The following is a 25,670-nucleotide window of genomic DNA, read 5'->3' on the forward strand; positions in this document are numbered from 1 at the left end:
CTAGCATGCCCAGTTTTGTCTGTGGGATATGGCAGGATTGGTTCAGGCAGCTGTTGGTACTGCTGCTCTGTGATGCTGCTACTGCAGTCCAAATGAGGAGGCAAGCTCTCTGGTTTCAGGTGTTCAAAGAAGTTTCCAGCCTGGAATTGCATCCAGCATTCACACCTCAGCCACCAGCTATATCACGGTCGTGCGCTGCATCCAGTTAGAACACACACATCACCATTGCTAATGCAGTGGTGTCCCTCTCCGGCGGCATGCCATCACCACACCATTATTCCTTCTGATCATTCCTAACTTTCTAGTCGATTGGTAGAGCTTTGTGGAATAATTCTTCATAAATGTACCGTATTTTCTTAAGATTAGCAGTGGCATTCTCGATGTGTAAGTTACAAGTGCATGTCCTGTAAAATGTCACTGGCTGTATTCTGAATCTCATAGGAGAATAGATTGTATGGGTTGAAAATTAAGAGTCAAATATTCTACAATTTTTCAAGGCTGACTATTTCATCAACATATAAAGACCTCATTCTTAGTAATCTTTGCTCATCTTTGCCTGTGATTTAACTGTTCCAGATGAGCAGAGTTTTCAGTTGCAACCTGAAGACCCTGCTGCTGAAGACCACTGGTTTTGTGCTGTCACAGGGAGCCTTGAGCAGTAGGTACCTTACCGCGTCAGCCTGGAGCGTTATCTTCTTACCGCTCGAGCTTCGAGTGGCGGTGTATTATTTGTGCAAAAATCCAAATCTGAGTATTATTTGTGAATAATTTTTTCCCCAGTGTAGGCCGCTTCTGGGTGCGCTTGGGCTGTTATTTTGATGGCCTGACACTATCAAGTATTTTACAGTAGAGGGCACCCGCAAGAAGGGGGCTTCTACAAAGTCTACCTTGTTGACACTCAGCACTAAGAGGTAAATATTTTCTATAACTCGCGCCCAATTATCAAACTTGACTTAGTATATTTTGCTTCGCTATTTGTAAAGTATAATTGACCTGATAACTGGGCAAATCTATGAGCTATATTCTTTGGATTGACTCACTTAGTATATTTTTCTTCATTTGGAGGTTTACTTTAATTCTTGCCATAGTCCTACATGACTAAAACTGTTGTTACTTGTTGCCACTTAGTATATTTTGCTTGACTATTCATGACATAAAAATTCTTGGATACCCAAAGATAATAATGAGTTTTATTCTTTGGATTGATTTTCTTAATTTGGGTGAATCACTTAGTTACACATAATCCAATGTAGTAGATACTAGTCATGCAAGAATGGAATTGCAACATTTGAACCGTAAGACACATAGTATTAATTAATCATCACAGAATAATACAAGATCATCTGTTTACACATATTGCAAGGTAGAAGAATCACACATATGCTCTTATTATATCAAAAGGCATAAGTAAGTCCCGTCAATATATGTCATTGACTCTATGGTTAATTGTTTCAGTTCTGGTTGTCGGCCCAAAACTGAGCTTGGAGCCACTTCACTGTATTCTTTTCCAACTGGAAAGACTTAGCTAGGACATCGTCCGATATTGGTGGTTTTGATCCAAACACTGCGTTGGCAATGGTGATTGCACCAGCTGCTGAGTGCGGCAATCGCCACGGCTGGCTTGTTAGCGCAAGGGTTGAACTGGAAGTGGATGAGTCCTTGAGGGAACACAAACACATCACCTTTCTCGAGCTTCTTAGTGAAAAGCTTGTTCTCCGGGTTAGAAGTCACAAAACCGACGTATAGTGCACCCTCAAGCACCGTGAGGATCTCTGTGGCACGAGGGTGTGTGTGTGGTGGGTTCTCTCCTAGGGGCGCATAGTCTATCCGCGCAATGGAGATGCCGAGTGTGTTAAGGCCAGGGATTTTCATGGCGTTGATCAAGGTCACGTTGGACCCAACCTTGTTGGTGGTGTCCATAGGCTTGTCGAGGTTTGCTGCCATGAAGAAGTCGTCCGCGCTCATGACCTTCGGGTCCTTGCACACAAATCCGTTGACAAGCACTGCATAGAGAATCAATATCCATACATATGGTCAAAAAAGAATTCCTTGCAGACGAGGCCAAAACAGAATTTCAGAAACAAAACACATGCACGAGAACATCCACGTTCTATTAATACATCAGGAAGAAGGCCTATAAAGTTCAGCACAGTGGTTGAGTTTAAGAAGAGCATGTGTAAGTATATATGTACCTGGAGAGTACTTGTCGGCGACGCAGAAGTCCTGAAGAGGACTCGGGTCAGAAGACATGGCCTGCCATGAGACCAGCGCAAGAAGACCAGCAAGAAGGATGTGGGAGGTTGCCATTTGATTTGGTCGTGGAGTTCAGATGGCCAGGTTATGATGCTTAGTTTTGCTGTGGAGGATAAGTAGGTGGCATATTTTAAACAGAAGGCCAAAAGGCCCGGCCATATATATATAGCCCCACATTACCAATTCGACGATACAACGCACACATCACCACATCTGGTACCTCAAGTCATACAAGCAAGACCACCGGTTCGGGGACAGCACACATCACAGAGTACCAACAGATACCAGGAACCACACACGCGCTAACACACGCCGACGACGGAGGGCAAAGCCAAGTCGCGCTGCACCGCCCGAAGCTCATGTCCTCGTCGCCCCATGGAGCCGCCTAACCTCGGCCGTCGCCACGTCCAAGAGTCTCCGGTCCTTGTGTCTGACCAGAACCCTCCATCCCTGCATATGAATAGACATTTTGAACATCGCATCAGCTGGGCTGCCAAGGATCTTTCCTTCTATAGCTAGCTTATTGCGAACATTCCAAAGCGTCCAGCATTGAGCCGCAAAGGTAAACCAAGCTAATCTACGGAGGCGCCCCGACAAACCCTGGACAATAGCGATAAAATCCCCAACCCCTGTTGGGTTCCAAGTGCACGATAGGATCTCCCTAACCCCTGCCCACAAAAACTTGGCCAAGTGGCAGTTGAAGAAAATATGATTACAATCCTCGAACTCCCCACATAGCGCACAGTCCCCGTTCGAAGGGCCGTGGCGCTTGGCCAGCTGCTCTCCCGAGGGCAGCCTCCCCCTGATCAACTGCCAAAGAAAGACCTTGATCTTCGGGGGAACCCTAGTCCTCCACACTTCCTTGAAGTGCGTGATCGCTGCCCCGTGCGACAATTTGAGGTACAAGGAATTGGTGGAGAAGCAACCCGACTCCTCCAGCGCCCAAGACACTTTGTCCTCACCCGTCCTCATCGGGCTCAGATCGAAGATCCGACACAAATTCTCCCATTCCACTCGTTCCGGCAGTGTGAAGCTTCGCCTAAAGCGGATGCACCAGCCTGTCTCAAACGAACCCCGGCGACCGTCGCGAACTGATTATCGCAGCAAGCGAACAGCCCCGGGAAGAGGCCGCGGAGGGGACCCCTGCCCGTCCACCAATCTAACCAGAATAACGTCTTCCGCCCATCCTGCACCAGGTGTATTAGCTCCCAGCTTAAAGTACCATTTGATGTTGTGAATGGCATTCCAAAACTGTGAGCCCTTCGTAGGAACCTCCGGGGAAAAGAGGTCCTTGTTGCCCAGGTACTTAGCTCTAAGAAGGTCTGCCCACAGACCCTCCTCATTCTGGTACAGTCTCCAAATCCATTTGACCATCAACGCAATGTTCATGCGTTTAGCATTGAGGATCCCTAGACCCCCAAATGCCTTAGGCCTACACACCGTGTCCCGGTCAACCATGTGGTATTTCCGTTTGGCGTTGACCCCTTCCCAAAAGAATCTTGCCCTAGTTTTGTTCATTGCTCCGTGAGTCTTGTCATGGAGAAGGTACATGCTCATTGCAAACATTGGCAGGCTAGATAAGCAGGAGTTAGTGAGCTCGAGCCTACCAGCCGGGCCAAGGAAGAGGCCTTGCCATGGGTCAACCCTATGACCCACCTTCTCAATCAGGAAGGTCCAGTCTGCCGCCGAGAGAGATTTGTCACTCATCGGCAAGCCCAAGTACTGCATTGGGAGAGAGCCAAGCTTGCAGTTAAGCCCATCGGCCACCCACCTCCGCTCCGCCTCTGTAACCCCTGTTACAAAGGCCTCGCTCTTCAAGAAATTAATCTTGAATCCCGACATGTTCTCAAAACATAGTAGGATGAGCTTGAGGTTGGCCACCCCCACCCTAGAGGGCTCGATCATGATCATGGTATCATCTGCGTATTGAAGGTGCGTAACACCACCAGGTATGAGATGAGGCACAACCCCCTGTATGTGACCCGACTCCCTGGCTCTCGAAAGGATAGCCGCTAGTGACAAAGTATCAACTTGTCAATGCCTACGGATTGTAGGCTAGGGTTTAGTTGGAAGTAGAGGGCAAGTAGATCTCGAAGGTTTCAGCCGAAAAGTACTCGACGATTATGAAAACTAGGGTTTGTAAACAATGATTCAATGATTTCCGCGTCCCTCGACTCCCCCTTATATAGGAGGCGGAGCCGAGGGATTCGTGCTGCACAAGTTACAAAGTCCGGGAAGGTTTCTAACTCATCCCGTAAAATTACAAATAAGACTTTCTATTACAACTCTAGCTTTCCTTAATAATATCTTGGGCTTCCGAATCTTCTTATTCTTCGGGTAGTGGGCCTTCAGTAAACCCCGGGTACTATCTTCGGCAGGCCCATTTGGGATGCCTATGTCAGTAGCCCCCGAGATTTTGCTTGAATCGTAGGGTCAAGGAAAATCTCCACTGTTTATTTTTATTCGACAGCTTCGACTTTTTCTATATTTCTTCTCATAAACATCTATATTGTACAGGGATGATGGTAGTTGGGGCTAGTTCATCTGACGAATCAGGTACTAGTTAACTGCTCTAGTGGCAATCCGCAAAAACCTACTTCAAGATCACGTCCCTGGACATGACCTCGGGATACTGGTGTAAACTTCGACAGGTGCCGCTTAAGGTCTTACCATTCTGTCGAGTCCCAGTAAAATTTATCGGGTACCTAACGCGTCCGTTAGGATTTTTTTTCGTATCTGTTGATACGGATAAAAGTAGCAGAGCGCAGTCTTTGGCGATGCCACGCCCAGCAGAACGGATCTGGGGTCTTACCTTCGCAAATTTGCGGCATTCAGAAATTGATCGCAACTTCGGCGTTCTGAGAATATATTGTCGAGTGCTTTTTCGGCTGTTGGAATGGCACATTTTATCGAGTCAAAAATGACTTATATTGCCCTCCCGATGGGAGTATATGTAGAGTTAATTATAACTCGAAATATACTTTTTTGCTCTTCTATCTTTTTTTTTCTCTTTTTTTTTTATAATTTCATCGGGCACGCGAGCAGCGTTCCCGATGGGAGTAGCCCCCGAGGCTACAGCCAAGGACTTGTACTTGGGTGTAGGCTCCACGCCTTATGCCGCTATATTTTCTTTTATCTCCCGAAGTTTTATAATTTCTCGGGTGCGCGAACAGCGCTCCCAATAGGAGTAGCCCCCGAGGCTATGAACAAATATTTGTATTTGGTCATAGGCTCACGCCATTTCTATCTTGTCATTCTGGATCTTTTCCTTTTTTCCAAAGTAGCCCCCGAGCATTTGATCAAAAACTTGTATTTGATCAAAGGCCCAGCATTATTTTTCCGTGTCGCCTTTTATGAAGCTGTTGAGTCGAATTTTTTCTTCTGCCAAGGTGACGTTATTGCTGACGATAGCCACGATTGCTAGTCAGAAATTTGCGACAAGTCTTTTCTCACTGCCATGCGGGCCCAATTGATCCACTATCGTGACACGTCGTGCAAGTGGGGGACACACGTCCTCCGCTTTTTCTGGCGCACGCACCGTAACTTCCCCAACGTTGAATTACTTTTTTACCCTTGTTGCCACGTGGCTATCATCTGTCACACATTTTCCTTATCCAACGGTTCGTCGTTTCACCGCACCCCTATATAAGATCGTCTTCTTCCTCCTTGAGCACTTCCGCTCGCGCCGTCCTCCTTCTCTCATCTGCAAATTTCCTCCTGCGATCCACAACCTCCTAAGCTCCTCGCCTCCAAGCTGCAAATCCTGCGCCATTGTTGATGCCACCTCGTCGATTGACAAGGCACAGTACGCCGGAGTCCTCCATGGCCGCCGTGGATCTTGGGGCGGCGGAGTGGGAAAGATCGAAGATTTCCACTCAAGACATCAACATGCTCAAGAAGCTGGGGATCAGCAAGAAACCCAAGGCACTGTGCTTCCCCAGTGAGGAAAGCTACCCAACCCCTCCAATGGGGTACCGGGTAAGTTTTGTCGACCACCTCATCCGCGGTCTTTCCGCCCCCATTCATCCTTTTCTCCGTGGACTTCTTTTTATCTACGGTCTGCAACTCCAGCACCTCACGCCAAATTCAATCCTCCATATCTCCATTTTCATCACTTTGTGCGAGGCCTTCCTTGGCGTCCAGCCTAACTGGGCGCTATGGAAGCGCATTTTCTTCTGCCGCCGTAATGGCTCGCCCAATGTCGCCTATAATATAGGCGGCGTTGTAATTTCTGTTCGGCCCACTGTCGACTACTTCGACGTCAAGCTTCCTGACTCAGTTCAAGGATGGCGCAAGAAGTGGTTGTACATTCAGGAGGAGAACCATGGATGTGCGGAGGACAACATCCCTCCTTTTGATGGCGCCGAGAAAATCTTTCGCCGCCGCTCCTGGGACGCGGAGGCCACCGAAGAAGAAAGGGCGTCGACAGAAACCTTGATGGCTCGTATCCACGAGTTGCAAAATACTCGCGGCAAAGAGTTATCGGGTGTCCAAATCACTGCATACTTTCTTAGGACTAGAGTGCAGCCGCTTCAGGCTCGCAAATATCCTCTCTGGAAATATGCCGGCGACAAGGACGTAGATCGGCTGTCGGTGAATTTGGAGGTCAAGGATTTAGAAAAACTTGTCCGAAAAATTTCATCTCTCAGCAAAAAAGATGCTATCCCTTCTTCTTGCCGTGTGACACCATTCAGCGCCGCCAATCCACTTTCCAAGGTAATCTTTGTCTATTGTCTTGTTGTTGCTTTGCTATCTTTTTTGTAACTTCTTTTCTGACATCTCTCCCTGTTTTATTTTGCACAGAATCATCCAGACCTTGTCTCACTTCCTCCTCTTCCTGAAGGTGGAGAAGTCGAAGAAAGGGCCATTGTCACTGATGACAATCAAGAAGCTCCGTCTTTTGTGAATGAACCCGTGGATTCTCGAAAATCTGCGGGATCTTCCGAAGGCACTGCGTCGGCACTATCTCCTCCTCCCGCTGTTTCTCCAAAAGGCAAAAGGAAGAGGAATGACGTCGAAGATTCCGGCACTTCCAAAGCCGAAGAAGTTGATCCTTCACGTCAGAAGGCAACTTATGATCCTTATCTTGAATCCCTCGTCAGCTCGTAAGTCATTCTTATTTCTGTACTCGAAATTTTTGTCTTATCTTGCTTCTTATGCTGTCGATTTTTAATCACAGCGATGATGAGGAAGAAGTACCAACTTTTGACGTGGCTCCGCGGACGAGCACGTCACATACTTTACTTGTCTCGGATACGCCAGTTGAAGGAGAAGAATCTTCGCCTCCTCAACAAAACGTCGTCACCACTACTCCGCCTTCAAGCCCCCTTGCTCCTTCACCAAAAAGGACAAGGATTGAAACGATCATTGAGCCTGCCCCTCAATTGGGTAGCTCTTCTACTCCGCTCTTGGATGATGTAAGTTTTTTAATTTTCTTGCCAGTATCTATATTTCCTCTATTTGCTTTTTTACGCCTTCATTCTTTTTCCATACCGATGTTTCTCTTTCTTTGTTCTTCTTTGACAGCCCATGATCAAAGAGCTTATTCGCATCGGATCCCAATTCATTGGGTACCGTGAGTATGCCAGAATCGAAGGTAATAACTTTTTTGCTGTCGTTGTTTCTGACTTCTTGCTCCTGTTTTTTGTCGCAATTTTGACCTTTCTTTTCTATTTCGACAGAGAAACTTGCAGAGGCCAACAAGCTTGCCGACACTCTTGCTCAAAAACTGGAGCAAAGTGAAGCGGCCCGCAAGAAAGCCGAACTTGTTGCTAGCGAAGCCAAAGCAGAGGCTAATGAAGCCAAGGCAAAAGCTGCTAGTGTCGAGGAACTGCAGAAGAGACTTGAGGATACTGAAACTGCTTTAAACGAGCACAAAGCCGCACAGGCTACTCGTGAAAAGGGGATCCTCAAGCGCCTGAATTCGCAAAATCGGCGCTTCCAAGGTAATTTTATCGATCCCTTCTATTTTTTATAGGACCTGCTTTTTCTTGCTTTTGACCAACGTTTATTTCCTGTGGCAGGCCAAACAAACCAAGAGTTTGATCTGGAGAATCCCGACAATGATCCTCTCCTTGACGCACTTTCTTATTTGGAGTTTCATGGATCCGAAATTCGTGAAGGCGTGGTGAATGCTGACGCAGGATTGTCGAAGCTATTCCCCTACTTCTTCCCGAAGAAAGAGGAGCCCAAGACTTTCCTTGCCCTTGCCCAGAGCTTCAATCCATCAGAGGACCTTGGGCTGAAAATGCGCCAGGAGAACATGAAGATTGCTGTCGAGAGCACTGTTGCCTTGGTCGTGACAGTAACAAACTGTTGACTGGATGAAGGTTGGCGACACCGAGCAGATAGAGCAAACAAAATGGCGGTCTTTGATCAAGGCAGCCAAGCCCAATACGAAGAAAATTCTGGCCTATCTCGGGATCAAGCCATCTTCAACTCCTAGCTCATCGAGGCCGGAGGTCTAGTTGCATGCCTCTTTGTTTTTTGCTTTCTCTGTCTCTTTTGCCCTTGTCGCCAATTTAGCTGTGGCGACAATTATCCTGGTAGTCCTTTTGGAGAAACTTCTTTTGTAATGTCTATGTAAATTTTTCTAGAAATTAATGAAATTCCTTCTGGCACTATCATTGATCCTGGCGCTTTCTTTTCCAGTTAATATTTGATAACTATTCGACCAATCCTTGCTCTGCCGATGCTTCACCTGCTTCTTCCTTCTCGAAGAAAATGCTAGTTGATGACGACCCCCTTGAAGGTTCTTCGAGCAAACATTTGTCGGAAGATTTGCAAGAACTTCGACAACAACTTCAATCCATGAAGAAACAAACTCTGGCAATGATGGAACAATCTCGGAAAGCATCCGAACAAGAAAAACTTGCTCTCCAACAAGCCAAAGAGGCTATGGCTGCCAAGGATACTGCTGTATTGGAAGCAAAGGAAGCCACTACCCGAGAAAATAGCATGCTCGAGCTAATGTTGGAAGCTAGCACAGATATGTTAGGTATGTTTTTCCAACCTCACAATGCCTCCTCTTTATTTTGCTGTGCCCCCCTTCAAATTTCTTGCCTTGTCGCTTAATAGGCTCGGTTCTTGATGCTGCCGCCGAAGATCGAAGAGTAAACGAGAGAACAAATCTTCTTGTCAATCTTTCCCTTAACCATGGCTGTTTATTCTGGGCCACCCCTGAACGAACCCAGCAAATTGTCAGGTTCCAAGATCGTGCTTGCCAAGTGCGCGAATTTCTCAATTTTTGCACGACAACATTAACCCTTGTTTACAAGACTTTGTTTCCTCGAAATGAAGTTCCCAAAACTCTTCCTGAATTGCTGGAGATATTCAGAGATGCTCCCCGCATTCATAATTTTGTGCGAGCTCAATTGACTGCTGGAGCAAGGTTCGCCATGATTATGATAAATATTTGCCATCCAAAATTAGACTTGACGAAGATTGTTGCTGATTGCCTGGCCAAGAAATCGCGGCGAAAAAATGATATTGACACAATCAATGAGATGGTAACTCCTGTGGCTGAGTCGATGATAGATGAGCTTCTTCGGATGGACTCAGAATTCTTCGTCAAGGGGTCCTATGCTGAACATAAAACAACCAGAGGCTTGTCCATAGATAGTATTTTAGGCTTTGACTGATTTGTACCATATTGCAAAACATTGTGTCTGTATCTTTTTTGATTTCTTTTTTATTTCCGAAGAAATTTGTTGTATATTGTAAAGTGCTCTATATTGTTGGAGCCCCCGAGCCTTCTGGCTAGAGTTTGTACTGTTTTTTCCATCTCGAAGATTTTTCCTCTTGCCGTAAGAAGATATCTTTATTTTTTCATCAAATAGGTTGCAAGCCCCCAGGTATCTTAGTGTCGAAGTTCTATATTTTTGTTGCGAGGTTCTTAGACCAAAGCAATAAGATTTTTGACGTGTACACTATATTTATAATTGTTAGCTTCCGATTTTTATATTTGGCGAGGTATTAGTGTACCAAGGCGAAATATTTCGGTAAGTCTAGTTTGTCTATATTGTACGTATTTTGAGACTTGAAGGCGTTGAGCCCCCGAGCGTGTCGAAGAATAAGAAGTATATCTCCACTATCTTTATTATATTGCAGCACCGCGAGCCCGCCTCATTAAAAACCTTTCCGGCCCCACTCGGTGCCTCGAAAAGGAAAAGAGTGCGTCTGAAAACTCGCCGGCGTTTCAGTATATTGTATTTTTACAGAGAAGGACTATATTTCAACTCTAGGCGTAGAACCGCCTGAGCTGCGCTACGTTCCAGGGGTTTTTCTCGGGAGCCCCTGTCTTCTTGTCCTTGATCCTGTATGCGCCTCCGTCGATGACTTCCGTGACAACGTAAGGCCCCAACGATGGTGATTCGAGCTTCTCTGTACTTTTTTGATTTAACCGCAAGACCAAATCCCCAACTTGAAAAGATCTTGGTCTTAACCTTCGACTGTGGTAGTTTTTGAGGTCTTGCTGGTATTTGGTGACTCGTGAAAGTACTTCATCGCGAGCTTCGTCGAGTGCGTCCATATCATCCTCTCGAGCTTTTTGTGATGTTTCTTCGTCATACTCTATTACTCTTGGAGAATCATGCTCTATTTCAATTGGTAGTACTGCTTCGGCTCCATGGACGAGAAAAAACGGAGTTTCTTGTGTCGCCGTATTTGGTGTTGTTCGGATGCTCCACAAAACACTTGGCAATTCCTCTGGCCAAGTATGTCGAGCTTTTTCAAGAGGTCCTAGCAGGCGCTTTTTGAGGCCGTTGCAGATGATGCCATTGGCTTTCTCGACTTGTCCGTTAGTTTGCGGGTGCCCAACTGACGCAAAGTGCAATTTAATGCCTACTTCTGTGCAGTATTCCTTGAATTCCTTGGATGTGAAGTTTGAACCATTATCTGTAACAATGCTATGAGGCACCCCAAACCGAAAAACGAGGCCTTTCACAAACTTTATTGCCGACGCTGCATCTGGTGAATTTATTGGCTTCGCTTCTACCCACTTGGTGAATTTGTCGACAGCGACCAGCAAGTACTCATATCCTCCTGGCGAAACTTTGTGCAACTTGCCCACCATATCAAGTCCCCATTGGGCAAAGGGCCATGACAATGGTATTGGTGTTAATTCCGCCGCTGGAGAGTGGGGTTTTGCGGCAAATCTTTGACACGCGTCGCAAGTTCTTACTATTTCCTTGGCATCCTCGATTGCTGTCAACCAATAGAATCCTGCCCGAAAAACTTTGGCTGCAATAGCTTGACTACTTGCGTGGTGGCCACATATTCCTTCGTGTACATCCTTCAGAATTATTCTTCCTTCCTCGGGTGTGACACACCTTTGCAGAACGCCTGAAATACTTCGCTTGTATAATTCCCCCTTGATCACTGTGAAAGCTTTGGATCGTCGAATAATTCGCCTGGCCTCAACTGGATCGTCGGGTATTTCTTTCCTGAGGATATATGATATATACGCTTGCATCCAAGGAACTTCTACCATCATTACAAGTTCTTGGTCCTCTTCATCCTCCGTGGTTTCTTTGAGAGGCACCGAAGTTTTTCCTTCCTTTGCTTTTTTCTGCACCTTTTTCGGCGGGATTGGGAGACACTGCGATCCGATGTTTGCGAGAACATCGGCTTCATCATTGCTCAATCTACTGATGTGATTTACCTCACACCCATCAAACAGCTTCTCAAGCTCATTGTACACCTCCTTGTATGCCATCATGCTATCATTGACTGCGTCACATTGGTTCATAACTTGCTGAGCCACCAATTGTGAGTCGCCAAAGATTTTTAGTCGAGTTGCACCACAAGCTTTCGCCATCTTCATCCCGTGTATGAGGGCTTCATATTCTGCTTCATTATTGGATGCGTTAGGGAACATCATCCGAAGGACGTATTTCAACTTGTCGCCTTCAGGTGATATAAGTACTACTCCTGCGCCAGCTCCTTCTACTCTCTTGGACCCATCGAAGTTCATGGTCCAAGTTCTCGACAAATCTGGGGGTCCCGTGTTTTGTAGCTCCATCCACTCTGCAATGAAATCTGGCAGAACTTGCGACTTGATTGCCTTTCTTTTTTCATACGTGATGTCCCGAGGGGAAAGTTCTATTCCCCAAAGGGAGACACGCCCTGTAGCTTCTGGATTGTTTAGTATATTTGAAAGAGGTGCTTCATTGACTACTATTATCGGGTGTGCCGAAAAATAGTGGCGCAACTTCCTTGCCGTTGTAATTACTCCATATGCTAGTTTCTGCATCATGCGGGTACCGCTGTTTGGAAGGCGATAAAACTTCACTGATGAAATACACTGGCCTTTGCACTCCATGGAGTTTTCCTTCTTCTTCTCTTTCAACAACTAGCACCGTGCTTACCACTTGGGGCGTGGCTGCAATATACAGCAGGAGAGGTTCCTTTTCCTTCGGCGCCACCAAGATTGGTGGTGTCGAGATTGTGCGCTTCAAATCCTCGAAAGCTCTATCGGCCTCTTCGTTCCACTGGAATTTCTCTCCTTGCTTTATCAGAGCGTAAAATGGTAACGCTTTTTCTCCCAGCCTGGCGACGAATCTTCTCAAAGCTGCGACTGCTTGATTAGCTGCTGTATTTCTTTCAACTTTGTTGGCTTCCTCATTGTTACGATAGCTTGTATTTTGTCGGGATTTGCTTCAATCCCTCTTGCTGAAACTAGAAACCCCAGAAGTTCTCCTGCTGGAACGCCAAAAGAACACTTCGTCGGGTTCAGCTTGAGGCAGAATTTGTCGAGGTTGTCAAAGGTTTCCTTGAGATCCTCAATCAGCGTTGCCCCCTTTTTTGACGTTATGACGACATCGTCGATGTATACTTGCACGTTTTTCCCAATCTGTGTCGCCAAACACTTCTGCATCATCCTCTGATATGTTGCTCCCGCGTTTTTCAGAACAAAGGGCATTGTTCTGTAGCAAAACACGCCATAAGGTGTGATGAACGCTGTCTTTACTTCATCTTCTTCTTTCAATCTGATCTGGTTGTAACCAGAATATGCGTCCAGGAAGGAAAGACTTCACATCCAGCCGTGGAGTCGATAATTTGATTGATCCTCGGGAGGGGAAAGTGATCCTTTGGACAATGTTTATTAAGACACGTAAAGTCGACGCACATGCGAAGGACCTTAGTGTTTTTCTTCGGCACCAACACAGGATTTGCTACCCATGTGGCTTCTGTGTGCAACTCCTTGATAAAACCAACTTCTCGTAGTCGATCGATTTCTGACAGCATGGCCTTGCGGTTTGGTTCCGAAAAACGCCGCAAGGGTTGTTTGATTGGTTTCGCTAGGGGATCCAAGTTGAGGTGGTGCTCGGCAAGTTCCCTGGGTACTCCTGGTATGTCAGCTGGACACCATGCGAAGATTTTCCAGTTCTCACGGAGGAACTCGACGAGCACGTTTTCCTATGCGAGGTCCATGTCGTTTGCGATGGACGTCGTCTTTTTCGGGTCTGTCGGGTGAATCTGTACCTCCTTAGAATTTTTCTCGGTATTGAAAGTTGATTCTTTATTTGGCCTTCCAACGTCTGGCAGCACGTCGTAGTCAGTCATACTCCTTGACGCCAAATACTCATCTTGCATCCCGAAAGTTTCTGATATCCGATGAAAATCCTTATCGCACTTATCGGCTAAGGCGAAGCTTCCTTTGACTGTAATTGGTCCCTTCGGTCCAGGCATCCTCCACAACAGGTATGTATAGTGTGGTACCGCCATAAATCTAGCATATGCTGGTCATCCCAACAGAGCGTGGTACTGCGATGGAAAATCCACAACTTCAAATTCCAGCTTCTCGATTCTATAATTCTCTCGGGTTCCAAACTGAACGTCGAGATTGATCTTCCCCAATGGATAACTTGGTTTCTCCGGTGTGATACCATGGAACCTCGTGTCTGTTGGCTTCAAGTTTGCTAGGGATATGTTCATCTTCCTCAATGTATCTGCGTACATAAGGTTTAAGCTGCTGCCGCCATCTATGAACACTCGACAGACATCAAATCCCGCAATAACTGCTGGTAAGATAAGTGCTGACTGCCCTGGTCGAGGAACTTGCTGCGGATGATCTGCTATGGTGAAGCCAATATCTTGCCCTGACCAATTAAGATACTCGACTGTTGGTGGAGGCATTTTTTCTGCCATGAACACCTGTCGTGAGATTACTTTCTGAGCTCTATTGGATGGCCTTCCCTTCTGAATCATCGACACCACTCCGTTGGAGTTAGGATCAACGTAAGGTGGTGGTGGAGGTGCTGCCGCTATTCTGAGCTGATGTCGATTGTCTTCTGTAATCGCGGGAGGAGGTGGCAAGTGAATCTCGCTCCTGGGTTCTCGAGGATTTCTCTGTGCTGCCCGAGCGTTAGCGTGCTCTGCCCACCTTAACATTGCCTGGAAATTGCGACAATCTTTCTGCAGATGTCCTGACTGTCTTTTTCCGTTGCTGTCGAGGAAAAAGTGCATCTGACACGGCTCATTCATCATCTCTTCAGGAGACACGAAAGGCCTCGGGAACCTAGGCCCGCTATTTTTCCTGTTGTTTCGAGAATCGTCTCTATTATCGCCTCGCTGCTCATTGCTTCTCTGATAATCATCTCTGATGTTTCCTCCTGTGTTTGCCCGAAAACCTGCCGAAATTTGTCCTGGAGCATCATAGTTCGGGTACTGCCGAGGAAATCGTCGCCTCGGTTGATAATTTCGACCACGGTCCTCCTCTGGCGACCTGTGCCGTTTGTTGTGGACAGCATCTTCTCCATCTGCCCATCTGTTTGCTATTTCCATTAACGCGGATACTGTCTTTGGGTTGGTCCTTCCCAAGTCCTCGACAAAATCTCCACGCCTGATTCCTGCGACAAACGCATCTATCGCTCTCTCGTCAGATATATTTTCTGCCGATTTTTTGATGATGTTCCACCTTTGGATATATTTTCTCATTGGCTCGTCTGGCTTTTGTCGACATGCTCTCAACTCCTCTAACGACGCAGGTTTTTTGCACGTGGACCTGAAGTTCTTGACGAACACGTCCTCGAAGCTTTCCCAACTGTCGATAGATCCTGGAGGGAGTTTCTTTATCCAAGACCGTGCGGCTCCACTCAAATGCACCTGGATGCTTTGCATAGCTGTTGCTCTGGTTCCTCCTGTGAGTTTCACCGTCTCGAGATAATCAACTAGCCAATCTTCTAGATCTTGAAGGCCGTCGAATTTTTTGAAATTATCAGGCAACTTGAATCCTGAAGGTACTCGAGTTTTTCGCACTCTCCTCGTGAAGCACGGCAAACCGCACATATCCTCGTCGTTTAACTCTGGGGACTGCCGATGTTCTCTTCTGCTTTGTCGCGCTCTGTCGACCCTTGCTTGTGCTGCCGTATCTCTTGCTCCACTTGGTCCTTCAGGAGCTGCTGCTGCTGCTGCCGCAGGTCGTGGACTATTTTGCCTTGCTGTTCCTTCGGGAGGTGTTGATACAAACGCCGTCCCCATGGCTCCAACTCCTGCTATCGCCATGTTGTAAAGTGTTTCCCTTGGATCCCCTGGAGGTGGTTTAGATGCGAGGATAAAAGCATGTGTCACCATATACCCAGCCTCTGGTGTTTTAGGGATGATGTTTCCTCTTGTATCTATCGACATAAAGGACATGTCGAGGTTTTGGACCAGGTGCTCTCTTTCTGCTTCGGGTATGTGTTGTAACCTTGATCTTGCTCTGTTCCGAGCTTCCCTGTGGCTATCACCCGAAGTTCTAGATTGTCGACTCAACTCTGCCCTTCTCCTGCTGGATGCAGAAGCTGCCTCCTTTCTTCTGTTTAGCTCAGCTGCCTGTTTTTCCAATTCTCTTGCAGCTCGTGCGAGCCTATATTGATATGCTTGTAATTCCTCTGGCGTGGCTGTGGTGGCCATTGGTTCTGATCCATCCATAACTCTCGCGGCTCTATCCCACGCTGCTTGCGAGAGTCGAACTCTGTGTCGCGGTTGTGGCCCGACGTATTTATTGCCCAGGCCTCGTCGCAGATCGGAGGGATCGACGTATGGATTTCCCAGATCGTCGAAAGCCTCAGATGTTTCCTCTTGGTCATTGCTTGACTCTCCAATGACATAAATCTGATGATATTTTGTGTTCAGATCTATGTTGGGTTTGGTGACACCATCGTTGAGATTGGTGAAGACCTTGCCCACTGTAGTAGATTTGTCGATGAAATCGTAACTGTGGACACTGCTTGAGCCATCGCTTATATATGAGTCCGCAGATGACTCAAACGACATGTCGCTGAAGATCTTGGCGAGTTTCTCTCTTGCCCTGATGCTGATGTAGCGTGACGACGAAGTTTCTTCTTCTCCTGATTCGGTTGACGATGTATAGCTTGAAAAATCGGAATCGACCGCCGACGATCCCGACGAAATCGGAATTTCGACACGATACGATCCTTCCTTCTCGACGCGAAAGCGAAACCTTCCGAACGTCATCTCCATAGGCTCCGCCAGATACGCATATGCATCCAAACGGGAGGGTGGGTGAGGAACAAAATCGACAGGACCAGCAGCGATCTGTTTACCTTGATCCATTACGTTGCTTGCAGTTGATGATGTCGAAGATCTTGAACGTGCCATCGAGATCAGATCCTTACGCCTCTAGTTCCCACAGACGGCGCCAATTGACAAGGTATCAACTTGTCAATGCCTACGGATTGTAGGCTAGGGTTTAGTTGGAAGTAGAGGGAAAGTAGATCTCGAAGGTTTCAGCCGAAAAGTACTCGACGATTATGAAAACTAGGGTTTGTAAACAATGATTCAATGATTTCCGCGTCCCTCGACTCCCCCTTATATAGGAGGCGGAGCCGAGGGATTCATGCTGCACAAGTTACAAAGTCCGGGAAGGTTTCTAACTCATCCCGTAAAATTACAAATACGACTTTCTATTACAACTCTAGCTTTCCTTAATAATATCTTGGGCTTCCGAATCTTCTTATTCTTCGGGTAGTGGGCCTTCAGTAAACCCCGGGTACTATCTTCGGCAGGCCCATTTGGGATGCCTATGTCAGCCAGCGAGTCTACCATGAAATCGAACAAGATCGGGGATAGGGGGTCACCCTGTCGCACTCCTCGTGCGTTCCGGAAAAAACCCCAATCTCCCCATTGACATTGACCGCCGTTTGTCCTCCGGAGACCAGCTGCAAGAGGCGGTGAACCACCATTGCCGAGAACCCCTTCTTGAGCAAAACCTCCCGCAGGAAATCCCAGCTGACCCGGTCGTATGCCTTCTCAAAGTCCAGCTTAAGCAAAAGACCGCCAAGTTTCTTAACCCTCAGCTCGTGAGCAATCTCGTGAAGCGCGAGAACCCCCTCGTGCAAACACCGACCCTTAATGTAAGCCGACTGGCTCCTGTCTATGGTCCTGTGGGCAATCGGAGCAAGCCTCATAGCGTACGCTTTCGCCAAAAATTTGAAGATTACATTAATCAAGACAATCGGTCTGAACTGTCGGATGTTGTCCGCGCCCTTCACCTTAGGAATCAAGGAAATGATCCCAAAATTGAGCCTCGCTACATCCACCCTCCCTAGGGCGAAATCGTTCAGGATTGCGAGGATTGGTTCCCTCAAGATTCCCCAGAATTTCTTGAAGAACAAGACCGGCAATCTGTCAGGCCCCGGAGCTGAATCAGGCTTCATGTCGGCAAGCACCGCATCCGACTCCTCTGGAGTAAAGGTCACCTCCAGCTCGACATTCTCTGTGTCCAAAATCCTCTTATCTTTCGGCCACAGATCGTCCGCTAAAGAGAACGCCCTCGTCTCTCCCTCTGCGCCCATTAAGTTCTGGTAGAACTGGTACACATGGTCCACCAGATCCGCCTGCTCAGAAACCTCCCCAGCTTCTGTAATAAGCCTCGGAATGGAACATTTACGCCGTCTACCATTGGCGATCGCGTGGAAGAAGGCTGTGCAAGAGTCTCCCTTAAGGGTCCATCTGACTCTACTCCGCTGGCGCCAATACTCCTCCTCCACACCGTCAAGGTGGACGATCTGGTCCTCCAGGTGATATCGGAGAGCCCACCCCTCCTCATCAAGGCCCTGAGAATCAGCTAAGTGGTCCAGATGCTGAACCCTACGCATAAGGTCCTCCCTGGCGGCCCTTTTCTCTTTCCCTAAGTTCGCCCCCCATCCCTTGAGGAACTGGCGTAAGCTCCTAGAGATGCATTGCCACAGGTCAATGCTGCATCGATGTGGCCCCTGCCCATGTATACACTCAAGGATCTTGCCCTTGAGAAGCTCTACGAACCCATCCACCCCAAACCACCATATCTGGAAGAAAAAATGGGACGGTCTCTTAATCCCTTTGTCCCCATCATCCAAAATCAGTGGGGTATGATCAGACCCAATCCTTGTGATCGCCTGCAGCGAGCACAAGGGAAACATCTGCTCCCAAGCAGGAGAGACAAAGACCCTATCTAGCACCGAGCGAATCGGGCTCGATTGATTGTTCGTCCAGGTAAAGCGAGCGCCCGCTCTATGCAGCTCCCGAAGGGATAGGGCCGCCACCACATCATTGAACCGGCGCACCCTTGGCCAATTCACAATGCCATTGCTCTTATCCGACGCCCTACGAATGAGGTTGAAATCGCCGCCCACCACCACTGGGAGATTGCAGGCGCGCACCTCCGCCCCAAGTTCGTCCAAGAACTCCCCAGTTCTCGCATGATCCGCCGGGCCATATACGAGGATGAAGCACCACTTCTTCCCCAACTTGCGGTGGAAGATGTCAGCACTGAGAAAGAAGGATCCCTTCCTCCAAACTCCGACCTCAAAGGTCTCATCCCTAAAGCCTAGCAGCATCCCTCCGGAGTGCCCCGTGGCGGGGACCCAACTCCAAGCAAATTGACCCCCGCACTCGAGGCTCCGGAGTTCCGGACCCGAAAACTCCTGCTTAATCGTCTCCTGTAAACCCACTATGTCCATCTTATCACCCCGCAAGTATTCCCGGAGTTGGGTACGATGCCCTTGTCGTCCAAAACCTCGGATATTATAGATTAGGGATCTCATTTAGCGCCCTTGCGCTTGTGTTGCCCCTTCCGGACCGTCAACTGAGATCTCTTGACGCACTTGCGGCGTGGCCTAGCCGTCCCGGCCTCCACACCCCCCTGGGCCGAGCCCTCCGCATACCCCAATGGCGAGTCCCCTGCCACCGGGGAGCCAGCCAGCCTGCAAGCCTCCCTGGCTGCAGCGGCGTCGATAGACCCCTCCGCCACCGCGGTGTCCGCCACTCCTTCCTGCTTCACCGCCTTCTGGGCCTCAGCCGTTGCCTGTGCCTCGGCAATCTGGCGCTCCGCCCGTCGTGCGGCTTCCGCTAGCGCCCCCTGGGCTAGCTCCTTGGCGCGCACGAGCGAAAGTTCCGCCTCCGGCGGACCCACCGCCGGGTTGAAAATCAAGCAGCTATCCCAAACTACAGACGAAAGGTGAGCATCAGAAAGAACATCTAGGATCTGAAAATCATTACCTTTGTCCTTCTTCTTGGTGGTGGAGTCGGCCTCCAGGTTCCTCTCCTCCGCCCGACGTTGCGCCAGCTCCATGATCGGCGTGCCCGCCATCGCCCCATTCCTCGAACTCTTGCGCATCGGGAGAGACGGTGTCGACCCGTTCTTCTTCCTGCTGGAGTAGGTGATCGCCAAGGAGCGCCTCCCCTGAGCAAGTGGAGCCACCGCCGTGGCCTCTAGCTGCAGGTCCTGCTTCTCCCTGCCCAGCCCCACCTCCTCCTCGTCCTCCGAAGAAATCACGTCCTCCACCTCCACGCGCTCGAGAGGTCCCCTGACCCTAGCAATCTTCGTCGGCGGCCCATCCGCCACCTGGCTGTCGTCCACCCAAGACGCCACCGGGTCGGAGACTTGGGATTCGGTCTCATTGGAGAGAAGGGAGCCCTCCCCCGTCTCCAACCCCTTCTCCGCCAGTGGCTGCAACACCTGGACCACAATCTTGTCCTTGCTCTTCCCCCCAGCCAGCTCCGCCAAGGGCACGTGACAGTCCCCTCCCCTCCCAAGGTTGGAGCCATACTGATCAAACGGGAGCCCTTTCCCGTGGCCACCCTGCAGGTGCACACGACCAAGCACCGGGGCACTCCATGAGCCAAGGTTGGCCCCTGGCGACTTGGACCCGGCCGGTCCCGCAGCGGTCGTAGCCTCCTTGCTACCCTCATGTTCCTTGTCACCCTTCTTCTTGCGATGTTTGTTCCACTCTTCATCCGAAGACAAGTCGTCGGAGTACCCATCATCGTGGTCGTCCCACGGCGGTGGTGGTGGCGGAGCCCCCGCACCTCCACCCGACGCCCCCCTCGGCGGCCGCTCGGCCTGCACACCGACAGTGAAGCCCTCACCGTTGATAAAGATCTGCACCGAGCCCTTGATGCGGTCCGGGTAGCGGCATTGGAAGCGCATCCGCACCGGTTCCGTGTCCCTCTTCATGACAGACAATTCATCCACATCGATGGGCCTGCCAATCATGGTGAAGGCCGCCATGAGCCTGTCGCGTACCATCAGATCCTCCGGGACCCCGGTCAGCTTGACCCAACCAAAGGGAAGCACGAGCGACGGCCTCGGAGAGATGAAGCCCTCCCGAATCTCCGTGTCGCGCTTGCTGAGCGGAAGGTGAAGCTTACCGCTGCCTGTGCAAAGGCGCATCGTCTGGTCATCCATCAGAACTTTCAGCTCATCCGACAGCCTCTCCTCCGTCAGCGGGTCCTTGTCGAACTTGATCACCGCCGTAAACACCTCGGAGGCCCCCTGGCACGCCCGTAGAGGCTCGATATCAATGTTGAAGAAACCCCCACCGGTGATGGCATGCCCCATCGACATCAACCGGAGGCCCTTGCCCCGAGTCGGGCAACTCGCAGAGGTATGGCCTTCCCCGCTGCAGATCACACACAGCGGCTCATACGTGCAATCCGATTGGAAATGGCCTTCCCTGCCACACTTGAAGCACTCTCCTCCCGCAGACACCCCAGAGCGCTGCACCACCGCCTTATTCTTGCTCTTCTGGGACGCCGGCACAGCCCCACCCGCGACCGCCGGGCCCTTATTCTTGGCCTTGTCCTTGGACGGAGCACGCTGTCCCGCCCCTGCGCGGTCTCCCTGACCCGCAGAGCCCGGGCGGCCGCCGTTTCCCCAACCAGTGCCGCCCTCCGCCGGCCCCCTCCTATGGTCGCGCAGCTCCCCTTCCCGCCTCTGCTGCTCCCTCCACCAAGGCGGTGGCGAGCTCCAATCTTCATGGCCACGTTGCTCCCTGTAGCTCTGCTCCTCCTCCCTGTAGCGGTAGCCGCCGCCACCGCCGCTGTTGCCTCCCTCGAACCTCCCCCTCTGCTCCCCATCGTCACTGCCGAACCGCCGCCCGCCCGAATCGCCACCAAAGCGCCGCGCCCCGCCCTCCGCATCGTAGCGCCTCTTGCGCCCGTCGTCGAACCCGCCCGCCATGATCACCTCCACGTAGGAGAGCTCCTGACGAGGTGAGCCGGCGATCCGGCAGAGAAGCCTGTGTGGCGGCGCGTAGGGGTCATTGAGCCTCTGCCTCACCTCCTAGGAACGAATTGGAAACCCTAACTTTGGATCCAGACACCCGGCCGGCATCCAAAGCCATCTAAAGACCATCCTGCGCATTGGGCCCTCCAGCGCCTCCCTTGGCCCAGATAGAGTGGACGACGGCCCAGCATCCGCATCCCTCCAGCCCAGCCCACCAACTTGAACCCCAACCGGGCAGCTCGAGATGGAGAGGCTGGCAACTCCCTGGGCCGAAACCCCGGCCCCAGCAGGCCCGCGGCCCACCACAGCAGGGCAGTCGACCGTCGTCACTGCACCCGCCGCCGCCGCCAAGACCAGCCCCACCGCCGCCCTCGACGTCTCCTCCACTGAAACAGCCATCTCCAGCGGTGCGCTGCCCGCGCGGGCCGCCCGCCCCGACATGCCACCCGCGGCCATGCCGGCAGCATCACCCAGCCTCCGGAATCGGGGAGGACCCCTCCCCCCGAATCTGGAACCTTTGCCGCCCGGAGCAAAGGCAGCTCGACGCCGGTGCCGGAGAGAGCCTCCCAGCTCCTCCGCCCGACAGATGAAGCCACCGAGCGTGGGCGCCACCGGACGCGACGGCTCCTCCCCTTGGACGTGCTCCGCATCCTCCTCCTCAGACCCAGACTGCGGAGCTCCCAGCTCGCCGTCACCGAGCTCCTCCAGCGCCCAGAACTTGCCTCTGCTACCCCCAAGCTATGAGAAGCGCGCCTCCGCCGCACCCCTGCCGGCCAGACCGCCGCGTCCCACCATCGGCCGCGCCGCCACCGGCGACGAGCCCGAATCGCCCGCAGCGTCGCCTAACCCTAACCGTACGGACATACCGCTTCGCTCACACTGCTCCCAGCTCACGTTGCTGCTGTCCGAGGACCGGGGTAGGAGGGTAGGTGGCATATCTATATATACACCTTAAGGCTGCTGCAGTAGGCGGGGGCAGGTATGGATATGTTGTGAACTGGTCAAGGAGGCGCTACGGCTAGGCAGAGTAACTTAACAGGTCTTGATTACAATTTCAACTCATAATAGACTGTTTCTGGTTCATAGGTGTGAACACGTGAGCTGCGTTTGTGCACCGCGTTTTCATGGAACCATTCTATCCGTGTTTTCATGGAACCATTCCATCTGACGCATAGATAGTCTAAATTAACGGATGCAAAGTGCTAGCTTGGCAGCCTGATATGATGAACGAAATACCTTTATTTTACTAATTTGGAAGCAACAGCTTTAGGTCTCAAATGATCATAACTTCGGATGAACGTTTGCAGGTTCATATACTGTAGCATGCTATATATCCACAAAAGTCGTTTTGCTTGATTTGGTGAGGATGTTGAGGATGGTTTATGTAAGCAATCACTCCTTGCTTTTCTTGTTCATTGACCTTGTCTTCTCTATACTACAAATTAGAACGCCAGATGACATTTCCCCTCATGCACTCATTTCGATACGAGCCCCAAAATTCTACCTACTACAAGTTATAAATATATCTACGGATGCAGTGGCACAAACCTGCAAATATTATTTAAAACCTGTGAACATTCATGTCCTGCGGAAAGACAAAATGTCCGGACTCATATTACATGAAGCATTTGCGTTTATTGCATACGTCTCAAGTGATCATTACTTCGGATGAAAGTCTACCCATAGGAAGTTGTTTTGCATAAGTTGATGAGGTATGTTGCTACTGGCTTGTGTGAGCTATCGTGTGCTCTTCTAGTTCATTTACCTTGTGGTCTCCTTTACATGTTTTCTTGGTCAACATGACTGCCATTTCTTCAATAGGAAGGTGCCAGTAACCATCGTCATTGATTCATTCCTCAGATGTTAGATTTATTAGTAGTGTTACGATATATTAGAAAAATAATATTGTACATTGAAAGGCGGAAAAAGAAAATTCCAGCAAACAAGCCACCCAGCAAGAGACCATTTCAGTCTTCTATTCACAGTGACGTAGGGTGTTGTAGTCTTCTATTCACAATTGATGTAGACAAGGTTAGGTGCAAACTGGGAGACAGTAAGCCCAGATGTGGAATTCTAATATTCTAGCACTAGTAGCTAGCTCTTGGTGCCACTGCAATACTAATGCATGTGCATTCATCTTTTTTTTCAATCATGCATGAATCTTCTTTTCCACGGTGGTGATGGGTGGCGACTTTTCATGGAACCACCGTCCATGCATTGAGGTGACTTGGTAGGGATTCAAAATATGAAATAATAAAAATTACTGCTCGGTCGTCAGATTACTTAGTATCCTTAGCTATCTGATAAGAACCGTATCCGCTACCTTACTTCTTTAAAGAATAAAAGCGTGCTTTAGACAAATTCAAATGAAGCCTGTAAAGTTCATGCAAAATAATTTAATCAGTACGTTCTAGCAGCCAGAGACCATTTCCATCTGTTGGTCGCTTCTAAGGGACTCCTTCCTTCAGCTGCTCATATGGACACACTGCTTTCTGCACCTATATAAGCATCCATACCCTGCACCTTCAAAGCATCAACCACCCACAATCAAGCAGCAACACAAGTGAAACGGAACCAAATGGCCTCCTCTTCTTCCTTACTTGTGCTTGCCATTTTTATTGCATTTGTCTCATGGCAGGCCATAGCCTCCGATCCTAGCCCACTCCAAGACTTCTGTGTTGTGGATAAGAAATCTCCAGGTAATTGTTTACTTCATGACTTCGGCTCTCTGGAGATAATATGCATGTTGAAATAACACTAGAAAATTCGCACTTACATATTACATGTTCAATGCATGCAGTGCTTGTCAATGGGTTTGTTTGCAAGAACCCGATGGACGTCAATGCAGATGACTTCTTCAAGGCAGCCAATCTTGACAAGCCTAGGATGACCAACAAGGTTGGATCCAATGTCACCTTGATCAATGTCATGCAGATCGCTGGCCTCAACACTCTAGGCATCTCACTAGCGCGCATTGACTATGCACCCTTAGGTCAGAACCCACCACACACGCACCCTCGTGCTACCGAGATCCTGACGGTGCTCGAGGGGACATTGTATGTTGGCTTTGTCACGTCCAATCCGGAAAACAAGTTCCTCTCCAAGATGCTTAACAAAGGCGATGTGTTTGTGTTCCCTGTGGGGCTCATCCACTTCCAATTCAACCCCAACCCCCACAAGCCAGCAGTTGCAATTGCTGCACTTAGTAGCCAGAACCCAGGGGCTATCACGATTGCCAATGCAGTGTTTGGATCGAAGCCACCGATCTCAGATGATGTTCTTGCCAAGGCGTTTCAGGTGGAGAAGAATACAATAGATTGGCTCCAGGCTCAGTTCTGGGAGAACAACCACTACTAAGTCAGACCTTAGTTGTTGGTTAACTTAATGGAAGATCTACAGTTGCAGTGTGCAAACGGATTGAGTTAGTTTCTAGCTATATTTGCATCTTAAGTATGAAATAAATGGTATATATCCCATGCTAGTGTATGTGTCTGTGAGGTATGAATGTATTTCTACCTTTTCTTGTTAGTTTTGGTTTTGTTAGACTCACATCATATGCTACTCATGTGTCTTGTTTCCCGATGATAAACCAAAACTAGTGATTTTGTTGTCCTTCTCCAGAACAAAATATCTTCATTAGTTATTCAGTATATGTGTATGTTTTTCTACCTTCAACGTGTCATAATATTTTTATTTACATGTCGTATCTCAGTAGTTGTTCTGACCGCTTCCTACTCTCATTCCTTGTTGTAACAACTTCTAGGGTTGCAATATAAGCGACCATGAATAAATATCACTAATCTTGTACTACCAAAACCGTAAGCTAACTATTCAAGGATGAAGACGGCGATTCTTCTCGCTTTGCAGCATGTGCACTATTGTTACCATTTTCATCCTGATGATGGCGATTTCCATGACATTTTAA

General features: G+C 49.2%; 1 protein-coding gene and 1 pseudogene across 1 annotated transcript; one reads left to right on the forward strand and one right to left on the reverse strand.

The window, feature by feature from the left end:
- Positions 1 to 1,287: 1,287 nt before the first annotated feature.
- Positions 1,288 to 2,564, reverse strand: LOC127314665 (germin-like protein 8-7; annotated as a pseudogene).
- Positions 2,565 to 24,263: 21,699 nt separating this feature from the next.
- On the forward strand, positions 24,264 to 25,357 carry LOC127314658 (germin-like protein 8-11). The gene is made up of 2 exons (XM_051345169.2): positions 24,264 to 24,444; positions 24,546 to 25,357. Exons 1-2 carry the CDS (start codon positions 24,324 to 24,326, stop codon positions 25,100 to 25,102), a joined length of 678 nt encoding a protein of 225 aa, XP_051201129.1. The 5' UTR covers positions 24,264 to 24,323; the 3' UTR covers positions 25,103 to 25,357.
- The last annotated feature ends 313 nt before the right edge of the window (positions 25,358 to 25,670 follow it).

The sequence above is a fragment of the Lolium perenne genome, chromosome 7, assembly GCF_019359855.2.
Source record: "Lolium perenne isolate Kyuss_39 chromosome 7, Kyuss_2.0, whole genome shotgun sequence".
NCBI classification, from domain to species: domain Eukaryota; kingdom Viridiplantae; phylum Streptophyta; class Magnoliopsida; order Poales; family Poaceae; genus Lolium; species Lolium perenne.